The sequence below is a fragment of the Myxine glutinosa genome, chromosome 10 (assembly GCF_964187855.1).
Source record: "Myxine glutinosa chromosome 10, kmMyxGlut1.1, whole genome shotgun sequence".
Lineage (NCBI taxonomy): Eukaryota > Metazoa > Chordata > Myxini > Myxiniformes > Myxinidae > Myxine > Myxine glutinosa.
This window is the reverse complement of record NC_136270.1, coordinates 84,331,901-84,345,191: the sequence shown is the minus strand read 5'-3', so window position 1 is coordinate 84,345,191 and position 13,291 is coordinate 84,331,901. Positions and strand designations below refer to the sequence as shown.

At 41.9% G+C, this 13,291-nt stretch overlaps 1 protein-coding gene across 4 annotated transcripts in view; it reads left to right on the top strand.

Annotated features, from left to right (window-relative positions):
• LOC137415117 (nucleosome-remodeling factor subunit BPTF) overlaps positions 1-13,291 on the top strand; it is a 239,283-nt gene that overhangs the window by 120,322 nt on the left and 105,670 nt on the right. For all 4 annotated transcript variants that reach the window (XM_078785831.1, XM_078785829.1, XM_078785830.1 and 1 more), the window contains 4 exons: positions 8,597-8,745; positions 8,921-9,339; positions 12,628-12,759; positions 12,952-13,081. In XM_078785831.1, the coding sequence (XP_078641957.1) occupies positions 8,597-8,745; positions 8,921-9,339; positions 12,628-12,759; positions 12,952-13,081 (830 nt within the window). The remainder of the gene's footprint in view (positions 1-8,596; positions 8,746-8,920; positions 9,340-12,627; positions 12,760-12,951; positions 13,082-13,291) is intronic.

Below are 13,291 nucleotides of genomic sequence, written 5' to 3'. Positions count from 1 at the left end.
TGTTTTCACGTCCGTAGGAGTGACGTAATGTCGCACATAATGACGTTCGCTGCCCGGTCATGAAAGAAATTATGATTCTCTTGACAAAGTGACATGAAGATCAGGCAGTAAACCTCCCAACTGAGTTTCTCAACAGTCGTCAGCCTCAATTCTAAAATCCTTAATTTTCATCCTATTGACTTGAACTTTGAATAGGATTTACATATCGGCTTACTGAATTAAACCACCAACTATTTTTGAGATCGGCGTAGGCCAAAAGGTCAACGTAGGCCAAAGGTCAACCACTTTGTTTTTTAGTTTCTAAAATCCTCAATTTTCATCCGATTCACTTGAAATTTGAATGGGATTTACATATCAGCAAACTGAATTCAACCAACAACTATTTTTGAGATCACCATAGGCCAAAAGAGCAACATAGGCCAAAAGTCAACAACAATTTCAAATTTCTAAAATCCTCAACTTTCATCTGATTGACTTGAAATGTGAAGAGGATTTGCATATCAGGTCACTGAAATTGAACCACCAATTCTTTTTGAGGTCAGCATAGGCCAAAAAGTAAACATAGGCCAAAGGTCAACAACTTAAGGTGAAGTTTTTAAAATCCTACATTTTCATCCAATTGACTTGAAATTTGGATAGGATTTGCATATCAGATCACTGAATTAAACCAACAATTATTTTTGAGGTTAACATAGGCCAAAAGGTCAACAACTTATTTCAGGAATATTTCAAGACATTTCTGGCGCAGGGGCAATCAATGAAGGTTGTAGGCCTGAACTTCACAGAACAAGTGTTTGCCCATGGCCAGCTGTACGTGAGCTGATCGAGGGTTGGAAAACCAAGCAATCTATATGTCTTGGCACCAAGTAAGAAAACCAGAAATGTTGGATACCCAGAGGTTTTGAGAAATTGAAAATTGAAAAAAACGTCATATAGGAAATGTACTAAGTCAAGAACTACACATCGGAGAAACGTTTTAGACACAGATTCGGAATCAGCATAAAATTCCGGTGGTTATAGGCTACTTTTTATTTTAATATCAATGGTTTAAAAAACCGGGCCAGCTGCAATTCCATGGTGTAGTTTGTGGCGGCGCTATTGCCCCTTTCCGATCCCATGATGCATTGCGGTTCCGATTCGCGATAAGGTCTATGCGCTATCACCGACACTTTTCCACCTTTTCCATACCTTTGAATCAGATTTAACTTATCGTCCATCGTAACCACATTACGCTTGGAAACACTAGCATTATCCTTCTTCGGACCCATGGCTAACACAGACACAGTAAAGGAATACTGTACGTCGCCTCTGTTTTGAATGAGAATCAGCGGTTGCGCGTACGTACAGTATACTGTACATACATATTTATATATTTTAATGTGCTTTTTATTGTATTTTAAATTGTTTTTTAGCTTCTTTTATTGTTAATTTATGTACGATTTTATTTATTTTAAATATATTTTTAAGGAAAACAAATGTTTTCACGTCCGTAGGAGTGACGTAATGTCGCACATAATGACGTTCGCTGCCCGGTCATGAAAAAAATTATGATTCTCTTGACAAAGTGACATGCAGATCAGGCAGTAAACATCCCAACTGAGTTTCTCAACAGTCGTCAGCCTCAAGGACTCCCAACACACAGGTTGATTCTCAAGGTGGGAGCACCAATCATGCTTCGAAGGAATCTTGATCCACCAAAGCTGTGTAATGGAACACGATTGACAATCCAGCAAATGATGCCGCATGTCCTAGAGGAAACCATCCTCTCAGGACAATACAGAGGAGAGAAAGTATTCATTCCAAGGATACCACTTATTCCACCTGACCTTCCATTCTCCTTCAAGAGGATTCAGTTCCCCATCAAGCTATGTTTTGCTATGTCCATCAACAGGGCGCAGGGGCAATCAATGAAGGTTGTAGGCCTGAACTTCACAGAACAAGTGTTTGCCCATGGCCAGCTGTACGTGGGCTGCTCGAGGGGTGGAAAACCAAGCAATCTCTATGTCTTGGCACCAAGTAAGAAAACCAGAAATGTTGTATACCCAGAGGTTTTGAGAAATTGAAAATTGAAAAAACGTCATGTAGGAAATGTACTGTGATATTGCTCTAAAATATACATGTTCTTTTCATCATATTGTTACAGACGCGGTGGTGGATGTTAGTTTACCGAGCGGTTTGGTATGACCACGTCTGCACAAGTTACCCGATTATACTCGAACGTTGCCGAGTCGCGCTACGCTAGGTCAATGAAGGAAAAGGACACAACTGCTGGGTTAAAATGACACGACACCAAGGGTTCAGTTCTCAAGACCTCCGGAGGAGGTTATATTAAGGCGGAAGGTTAGATTACAACTACAAGAGGGACATCATAGAAAGACAGGCACTTAGACACACTTATATTAACCCCAACAGACGACAGATAAACGGGACAAAAACTGACTCACACGGGGATTGATGGCAAGGAAAGGCAGAATCGATGGCTCCAGGTGCACCTGGGCTCAGGGACAGAATCGACTCGGTCCGGTCCAGAGATGCAGGGAGGTCACAGCGCTCGGAAGGCGACGTTCTTTCTCCAAGCTGGGGGCGCATCTGACGTCACGTCCGGCAAGTGGCTGCGTATCTCCCGCGGGGAGTGACACGCCCTCGGCTCGTTAGCTCCGCCCCAGATGGAATCGGCTCGTTGCTTCTCATTGGGTGCGTGCGGGGGGGTTACCGGCTCCGCCCTTGACGAGGGGCTGACAAGGAGCCCCTTCGTGGTAACCCCGTGGAGCGCATGGTCATGGCGGCTAACCGAGCCGGTGTGAGGACGCACACTCCCCCCCGCGCGCCGTTGTTGTAGTTGTTGTTGTAGTAGTTGTTGTTGTTGTTGTTGTTGTAGTTGTTGTTGTTGTTGTTGTTGTAGTTGTTGTTTGTAGTTGTTGTTTGGGGAAGGAGATGGGAGGAGGTATGGGAAGGTCCTAAACTCACTACTGGTGCCATATAATCACATTCTGGTGCAACGAAGAGTCAGAATTAATGGAAACGAGTCCTTAACTGACATAGAATAAGAATAACTAGCAAGATGTCCGAAAGTTGTCTACGTGAGATGCGGTGGACCTGGGCACGACATTTAATGGGGGAAAAAGGGGAAGGTCGGTTCTACAGAGTGTTGTTTACAGACAATGGGACTAGGGAATGGGGGATTGGGGATAGTTGGGGAGTATTGGGGAAATAGGGGAATATTTACAAGCGGATATGGAGGCCAAATTCCATATTCGCAACAATATATTTGTATTATTCTTATACAACCCGGGCGAAGCCGGGTACCTCAGCTCGTGTATATATATAATATATATATATATATATATATATATATATATATATATATATATATATATATATATATATATATATATATATATATATATATTATGTATATATATGTATGTATGTATGTATGTATGTATGTATGTATACTGAAACGCAAAAGAAACTTACCACCTTTGAAACCTTTAAATATCAACAATAACACTGCGTGTAGTAAATGTGTGAACTTAATTGTGGACAATAGTGTCCTCACTGTCAGACAAAACGGTCACGGATGGTCACTTGAACCTTCAATGGTCACTTCATAGCACAGCTGTTGAACAGCCGTTTTGACTGTCAGTGATTAGCCAAGGGGTACGGGATGATTTTAATGAGCTGCACGTGATGTCTTGATATTGGCTTTAAAAGGCCAGTGCAAAATGGGCATTCAAACAACATGCCACGATTGTCAAGGGATCAACGGCAGCGTGCCCTGGGCATGCTGCAAGGCGGACTGAGCTACCGTGAGCTGGCATGTCGCCTTGGCTGTTCACACCAGACGATATCGGCCCTGGTGGACAGAGACACCCTCCACAACTCTGCAGATGACAGACCTCGATCAGGGAGGCCAAGAGTCACCACTGCAAGGTGCACCTTGGAACTGAGAACCAAGGCAGGACAGGCAGATGGTCCGAAGTCACCTGCGGATCGATTCCGTCCAGCATCCCGCACTGCGGCAGAAACTCCGGGGCGTGCAAACCCACGGATCTCCAATGATACTGCACGAAGACGACTGCATGACTATGGTCTGACTGCCAGAAGACCATACAGAGGCCCCGTGACGTGATGACGGCTGCCCATCGCCGCAACCGACAGAGATGGTGCCAGCAGCATCAGCGGTGGACGTTGGCGCAGTGGAACGAGGTCGCTTTCAGCGATGAGTCAAGGTTCTGTGTGGACAGTCCTGATGGGCGTGAGCGTGTCTGGAGAAGAACTGGTGAGCGATATGCCGATTGTTGCGTGCGTCAAGCCAACAGGTGGGGTGGCCCAAGTGTGATGGTGTTGGCCGCCATATCAGGCCGGTACAGGACGCCACTGGTGGTTGTGGATGGGAATCTTAACGCCCAGCGGTATGTGGATAACATCCTGCGACCTCATCTGCTGCCATTCCTGCTAAACCACCCAGAACTGAGAACCTTTCAGCATGACAACGCTCGTCCCCATGCTGCTCGCTTTACCACTGCATTTCTCCAAGGCGAGAACATCAACACCATGCAGTGGCCTGCGCTCTCCCCTGACCTGAATCCCATAGAGCACCTGTGGGATGAGCTTGGGAGATGCGTAGTTGGCAGGGCCAGGACATGGGCAGAGCTGCTTCAGACATTGAGGACTGAGTGGGACAGAATCCAGCAGCAATCCATCCAAAGACTGGTAGGCAGTATACGCCGACGATGCACTGCCTGTATCCAAAACAATGGTGGCCACACACGCTATTGAAAGGGGACTGACATTGCACCCTGTGCTGTTCTGTACTGTAGAACAACCTCACGGTAGCTCAGTCCGCCTTGCAGCATGCCCAGGGCACGCTGCCGTTGATCCCTTGACAATCGTGGCATGTTGATTGAAATGCCCATTTTGCACTGGCCTTTTTAAAGCCAATATCAAGACATCACGTGCAGCTCATTAAAATCATCCCGTACCCCTTGGCTAATCACTGACAGTCAAAACGGCTGTTCAACAGCTGTGCTATGAAGTGACCGTTGAAGGTTCAAGTGACCATCCATGACAGTTTTGTCTGACAGTGAGGACACTATTGTCCACAAATAAGTTCACACATTTACTACACGCAGTGTTATTGTTGATATTTAAAGGTTTCAAAGGTGGTAAGTTTCTTTTGCGTTTCAGTATATATATATATATATATATATATATATATATACATATATATATATATATATATATATATATATATATATATATATATATATATATATATATAAATAAAATATTGTCGCGTGGACCCTTCGGTCAAGACCAGGGACCGCGGATGGACCAGAACGGATTTACTTGAGGCGACGACCAAACACGGATTCGGCTATAAAACGCGGGAGGAAGAAGGAAAGTGGAAGCTGTGGCAAAAGCGCTTATCTTCAGCGAACCGACGGCAGCTGCAGGGAAATTAATGTACTCGACACCGAATTAGAATGTACAAAAATAAACACGTTTATTCACGGCCCACCGATAACAAGGAACGCGACGGTAATCAAATAATGGGCCTAAATTGGGATCCCACACACCTCACTTCAGAAACGAGACGCAAGAAGGAATTAATAAAAGAACACGTCGTGTAATTGTGAATGTGGTGCGTCTTAACTGTCCTCGTCTTGTCCCCACGCGGCTCCAAGCTCCGATGCACCTACGCTCTGCTAGGCCCGAGCCAACGCCCTCTCCGTTCGCATACGAGGTCCCGCCCGTTCACAGCACCGATCCCCGCTCCCGCACAGGCACCGAGTACCGAGCACCGCTCCAAGCACCATGAAGATGGCGAACCAACGACCAACAGGAACCTCCCAAGACCAAGAAGAAGTGCAAGAGCTTCAAGCACAAGACGTCGTGCAGCGTCACTCGGCCAGGGAGTGCAAGGGCTACAGCTGCGCAAGAGAGAAAATGTCGTTGTAAATGTTCATTTAAGAATTATGGAGGCCACTGTGCTCTTGGGAACCTTCAATGCAGCAGAAATTTTTTTGTCGGCTTCCCCAGATCTATGCCTCGACACAATCCTGTCTCTGAACTCTGCAGGCAGTTCCTTCGACCTCATGGCTTGGTTTTTGCTCTGATATGCATTGTCAGCTGTGAGACCTTATATAGACAGGTGTGTGCCTTTCCAAATCATGTCCAATCAATTGAATTTACCACAGGTGGACTCCAATCAAGGTGTAGAAACATCTCAAAGATGATCAAGAGAAATGGGAGGCACCTGAGCTAAATATCAAGTGTCATAGCAAAGGGTCTGAATACTTTTGTCAATGTGATATTTCAGTTTTTTCTTTTTGATAAATTTGCAAAACTTTCTAAAATCCTGTTTTCTCTTTGTCATTATGGGGTATTGAGTGTAGATTGATGAGGGAAAAAATGAATTTGAATTTAAACGATTTCAGCATAAGGCTGCAACACAACAAAATGTGAAAAAAGTGAAGGGGTCTGAATACTTTCTGATTGCAGTGTGTGTGTGTGTGTGTGTGTGTGTGTGTGTGTGTGTGTGTGTGTGTGTGTGTGTGTGTGTGTGTGTGTGTGTGTGTGTGTGTGTGTGTGTATATATATATATATATATATATATATATATATATATATATATATATATATATATACATACATACATACATACATACATACATACATACATATATATACTAGCTGAGGTACCCGGCTTCGCCTGGGTTGAATAAGAATAAGACAAATATATGATGAAAAGAACATGTATATTTTAGAACAATATCACAGTACATTTCCTACATGACGTTTTTTCAATTTTCAATTTCTCAAAACCTCTGGGTATACAACATTTCTGGTTTTCTTACTTGGTGCCAAGACATAAAGATTGCTTGGTTTTCCAACCCTCGAGCAGCCCACGTACAACTGACCATGGGCAAACACTTGTTCTGTGAAGTTCAGGCCTACAACCTTCATTGATTGCCCCTGCGCCAGAAATATGTCTTGAAATATTCCTGAAATAAGTTGTTGACCTTTTGGCCTATGTTAACCTCAAAAATAATTGGTGGTTTACTTCAGTGATCTGATATGCAAATCCTCTTCAAATTTCAAGTCAATTAGATGGAAATTGACGATTTTAGAAATGTGGCCCATATTGATATTTTCACCTTTAGACCTCAAAAATAATTGGTGGTTGAATTAGGTGACCCGATATGCAAATCCTATCCAAATTTCAAGTCAATTGGATGAAAATGTAGGATTTTAAAAACTTCACCTTAAGTTGTTGACCTTTGGCCTATGTTTACTTTTTGGCCTATGCTGACCTCAAAAAGAATTGGTGGTTCAATTTCAGTGACCTGATATGCAAATCCTCTTCACATTTCAAGTCAATCAGATGAAAGTTGAGGATTTTAGAAATTTGAAATTGTTGTTGACTTTTGGCCTATGTTGGTCTTTTGGCCTATGGTGATCTCAAAAATAGTTGTTGGTTGAATTCAGTTTGCTGATATGTAAATCCCATTCAAATTTCAAGTGAATCGGATGAAAATTGAGGATTTTACAAACTAAAAAAAAGAGTGGTTGACCTTTGGCCTACGTTGACCTTTTGGCCTACGCCGATCTCAAAAATAGTTGGTGGTTTAATTCAGTAAGCCGATATGTAAATCCTATTCAAAGTTCAAGTCAATAGGATGAAAATTAAGGATTTTAGAATTGAGGCTGACGACTGTTGAGAAACTCAGTTGGGAGGTTTACTGCCTGATCTTCATGTCACTTTGTCAAGAGAATCATAATTTCTTTCATGACCGGGCAGCGAACGTCATTATGTGCGACTTTACGTCACTCCTACGGACATGAAAACATTTTGTTTTCCTTAAAAATATATTTAAAATAAATAAAATAGTACATAAATTAACAATAAAAGAAGCTAAAAAAACAATTTAAAATACAATAAAAAGCACATTAAAAATATATAAATATGTACGTACAGTATACTGTACGTACGCGCAACCGCTGATTCTCATTCAAAACAGAGGCGACGTACAGTATTCCTTTACTGTGTCTGTGTTAGCCATGGGTCCGAAGAAGGATAATGCTAGTGTTTCCAAGCGTAATGTGGTTACGATGGACGATAAGGTAAATCTGATTAAAAGGTATGGAAAAGGTGGAAAAGTGTCGGTGGTAGCGCGTAGACCTTATCGCGAATCGGAACCGCAATGCGTCATGGGATCGGAAAGGGCCAATAGCGCCGCCACAAACTACACCATGGAATTGCAGCTGGCCCGGTTTTTTAAACCATTGATATTAAAATAAAAAGTAGTCTATAACCACCGGAATTTTATGCTGATTCCGAATCTGTGTCTAAAACTTTTCTCCGATGTGTAGTTCTTGAGTTATAAGCGGACATCCAGACAGACACACAGACACTCCTCCTTTGTACACAGACACTTTTATATATATATACACACACACACTGCCGCCTGTGTGTGTATCGCATATATACAGGATATAGCGATATTTTGCTGACATTGTCAGGATTAGGTGAGCATTTGTGTCAATGAAAAATACTCTGGACTGATTTCCTTTGCAACGGTGTGTGCAGCGAGTGAGTCCGGGAAGACACAGACCCCACAGCCCACACGCATGCTGACACGCTTGCGGAACCCTGAAAGCAAACTTAGCCAGCTGAAGAGTGCACAGGCGGCAGCAGCCGTGCACGAAGCTAACAAGACGTACAAAGAAGGAAAAGAGGTTTGTTACCTTGTTCTGTAGTTTGCAAGTTAGATTACAGAGTGTAATGTTTATTACTGTGGTCACCATAATATGATCTCCCCTTCCCCCTCCTCCCTTCCCTCCCTCACAAATATTTTAACTTACCCTCAATGCCTGTATCCTGCAACTTGTCCATCATTCATGTTCTATTCAGGTACTGGTGGTGGGTGCGACAGGAGAAATCTGTCGACTAAATGTACGCAAGGACCTCGTCCTAAAGGCAGGCCCCATGCCATCTCTTTTCAAGCTGGGTCAGGAAGGAAAACACCGGGTCTACCAGAATCAGTACACCTGCAATGTGCTTGCACTCAATAAGCACCAACACCGCGAGGAGAACGATAAACGTCGTTACCTTTCACACAAGTTCAGCCTTGGGCCACCGCCTGTCACGGGCCCGGCCGCAATGGCTAGCAGCAGTGCCGTATCAACGGCTGCGACACCTGGAGAGTTTCGTTGGGGCGGTGCGGTCCATGGTTCTAAAGCACTCAACATTTCCACTCTCCGGCTCACAATTATCCAGCTGGAGAACAACATCCCTGCACCATTCTTACATCCTAATTGGGCTGCACACAGGTTTGCGACCAGCTTTCATTGCCATCTTTGCATCACCCATTCCCGGACCCGTGACCACATCACCCCCGTCCTTTACAAGCTTCACTGGCTCCCCATCCCCCAGATAATCCAGTACAAAATCCTCCTCTTGACCTACAAAGCCCTCCATAACCTGGCCCCATCCTACCTGGCTGACCTCCTCTCCAGACACACTCCCACCCGCAACCTCCGCTCTGCTGGTACCAACCTCCTGACCCCCCCCCCCCCCCATCCGGACCAAATTCAGATCCTGGGGGGACAGGGCCTTCTTCATCGCTGCTCCCACCCTCTGGAACTCGCTACCTCACACCATCAGAGACTCCTCCTCACTCACCACATTCAAAACATCACTCAAGACCCACCTGTTCAACACTGCATTCAACATTTAACCCACAGCATCTAACCCCTGACTATCTCCTCTCCTTCTCCCTCCTTTGTGCTTTGAATATTTCCCTATTGATTCTTCTTTTTGTACACCGCTCCTTTCCTATGCCACCTCCAGGCATTGCAAATCGTCATTGCCGGGCACCGAAGGGGGCTCGGCAGTGACGCACGCTGAAAGAGAGTACTCAGTTTTCACTCTGGTTTCTTGTTGTACACCGCTCCTTTCCTATGCCATCTCCAGGCATTGCAAATCGTCATTGCCGGGCACCAAAGGGGGCTCGGCAGTGACGCACGCTGAAAGAGAGTACTCAGTTTTCACTCTGGTTTCTTGTTTGTTGTACACCGCTCCTTTCCTATGCCATCTCCAGGCATTGCAAATCGTCATTGCCGGGCACCAAAGGGGGCTCGGCAGTCACGCACGCTGAAAGAGAGTACTCAGTTTTCACTCTGGTTTCTTGTTTGTTTTCTTTCTTGTTTGTTTTCTTTCTTGGTTGTCCGGACGATATCTCAGCCATCCTTTGAGCTAGGAAGCTGAAATTTCGGCACAGTCGTGAGCAAGTCCTTTGTCAAATACGGTATTTTTTGTTTTTTGAATAATCAATTAATTGAGGAGTTATTTAATTATTAGCGTTTAATTAAGTACTTATTTAATTAATTAAATTTCATTTCTCTTCTGACCATTATTAACTCAGGCACCTTTTGAGTTAGGAAGCTGATATTTGGACATGCCAATGACCAGGTGATTTGGCTGCAAAGGATATTTTTGATTTATTAATTAATCAATTAATCGATTAATTATTTAATTATTCGATTAATGACCCAAAAAATTTTTTTTTTTAAGTTACAGATTCTGATGAAATAGTGGTAGTTTATGTGTTCTCTGACCAAATTGATTAATAATTTAATTTTTTTATGATTATTATTTATTTATTTTCATTATTAATCATTTATTTATTTTCTTTCTCATTTGGCCAATATCTCAGGCACCTTTTGAGCTGGGAAGCTAATATTTGGACATAAGTGACCAAGTGATGTGGCTATCAAGGATATTTTTGATTTATTGATTAATCATTTCATCTATTAATTATTTATTGATTAATCGATTAATTATTTATTGAGTAATCAATTAATTATTTAATTTTTTATAAATGACTTATTTAATTAAATTTCTAAAAGATACATCTTCGGATGAAGCACTAGTGGTTTAGTTATGCGATTAGCCAATTGATTATGAAAATATTTTGTGATAATCTTTTATTGATTTTAATTATACAATTAATCAATCAATTAGTGTACACCTCTCCCTCCCAATGCAGCCTTAATGAGCTGCACTGCGGTATTGCCGGGCGCCGGAGGCGCCCCGGCAATGCCGCGCTGCAGCATATTTAATTATTTGGCATGGGGCGGTGTACTTTGAATGTATGTGTACTTGTTTGTTTTCTTGTTTGTTTTCTTTCTTGTTTTCTTGGTTGTCCGGGCGATATCTCAGCCATCCTTTGAGCTAGGAAGCTGAAATTTCGGCACAGTAGTGAGCAAGTCCTTTGTCAAATACGGTATTTTTTGTTTTTTGAATAATCAATTAATTGAGGAGTTATTTAATTATTAGCGTTTAATTAAGTACTTATTTAATTAATTAAATTTCATTTCTCTTCTGACCATTATTAACTCAGGCACCTTTTGAGTTAGGAAGCTGATATTTGGACATGCCAATGACCAGGTGATTTGGCTGCAAAGGATATTTTTGATTTATTAATTAATCAATTAATCGATTAATTATTTAATTATTCGATTAATGACAAAAAAATTTTTTTTTTTAAAGTTACAGATTCTGATGAAATAGTGGTAGTTTATGTGTTCTCTGACCAAATTGATTAATAATTTAATTTTTTTATGATTATTATTTATTTATTTTCATTATTAATCATTTATTTATTTTCTTTCTCATTTGGCCAATATCTCAGGCACCTTTTGAGCTGGGAAGCTAATATTTGGACATGAGTGACCAAGTGATGTGGCTATCAAGGATATTTTTGATTTATTGATTAATCATTTCATCTATTAATTATTTATTGATTAATCGATTAATTATTTATTGAGTAATCAATTAATTATTTAATTTTTTATAAATGACTTATTTAATTAAATTTCTAAAAGATACATCTTCGGATGAAGCACTAGTGGTTTAGTTATGCGATTAGCCAATTGATTATGAAAATATTTTGTGATAATCTTTTATTGATTTTAATTATACAATTAATCAATCAATTAGTGTACACCTCTCCCTCCCAATGCAGCCTCAATGAGCTGCACTGCGGTATTGCCGGGCGCCAGAGGCGCCCCGGCAATGCCGCGCTGCAGCATATTTAATTATTTGGCATGGGGCGGTGTACTTTGAATGTATTTGTACTTGTTTGCAATTGTTTTTATGTTTTGCTATGCATTATGTTTTGCACTCTGTCAAAGCGTCTTTGGGCTTCCTGAAAAGCGCTATATAAAATAAATGCAATATTATTATTATCTGTCAGTTTTGCTCATCAGTTTGCACAAAACTTTGATTAAATGAGCACGAGCTTACAGTTGCCTGAAGATGATGCCTGTAGACCTTGAAATGTTTTAAACAGTTAAAACGTTCATTTAATATCCCATTGCCCCCTCCGCATGATTTTATCACAAAAAAATGAAAATACACTTTATGATTTTGCAATGCAAGAACCAAAATGCGTGTCGGTTCTAAAAACAATTTTAGACTCGTGCAAATTCACTAGTGTGTCTGCCTCTAACGTAAACCCACGGAATTTCCTCCTTCTTTATTTGGTGTCTGATTTCAAAGCCACTTATTTGATTCCGCATTTCCATTAACTCTTCCCGTGTCTTTGATCGTCACAGGACTAATTGGATCAAGGCCGTGCAGATGTGCAATAAGCCTCGCGAATTTGCTCTTGCTCTTGCCATCCTTGAGTGCGCCATCAAGCCCGTGGTCATGCTACCCGTATGGAAGGAGTCTTTAGGCCACACGAGGTGACTTTCAAGTATATTGTTTAACTGCTGCCTTGCTGTCATGTAAATGGTGCATTGATGTGAAGCACTGATTCTTTTTTCCAGAATGTTTGACAATTTCCTTTGCATGTGCCATTTTCATTTTGCCACCTTATGTAGATGCACATTCTGGCCTAATTTCAATCCACTATTGCTCTTTGGTTGATGATGCAGGTTACGGCGCATAACGGCGACGGAGAAAGAGGAAAAAGAAAAGTCTAAGAAAAGAGAGCGGAGACAAGAGGAAGAAGAAGTCCTCCAGCAAGCAACATGGGTCAAGTACACGATTCCTGTGAAGCACCAGGTGATACGCACATCCAAGGCCTACATAGCTGGAACTAAAGGATTTAAAATGGGAAATATTAGGTTTTGCTTAACAATCAAAGTACAAATATGCATCAAGGGCAAGGTATACGTATCTTCACAATTCAAACAATATTTGTACTGTTGATGAGGACAGCTTTGGTAATATGTGAACGATTGTGGTGGTACCAAATGCTTTGATGGCTATTGG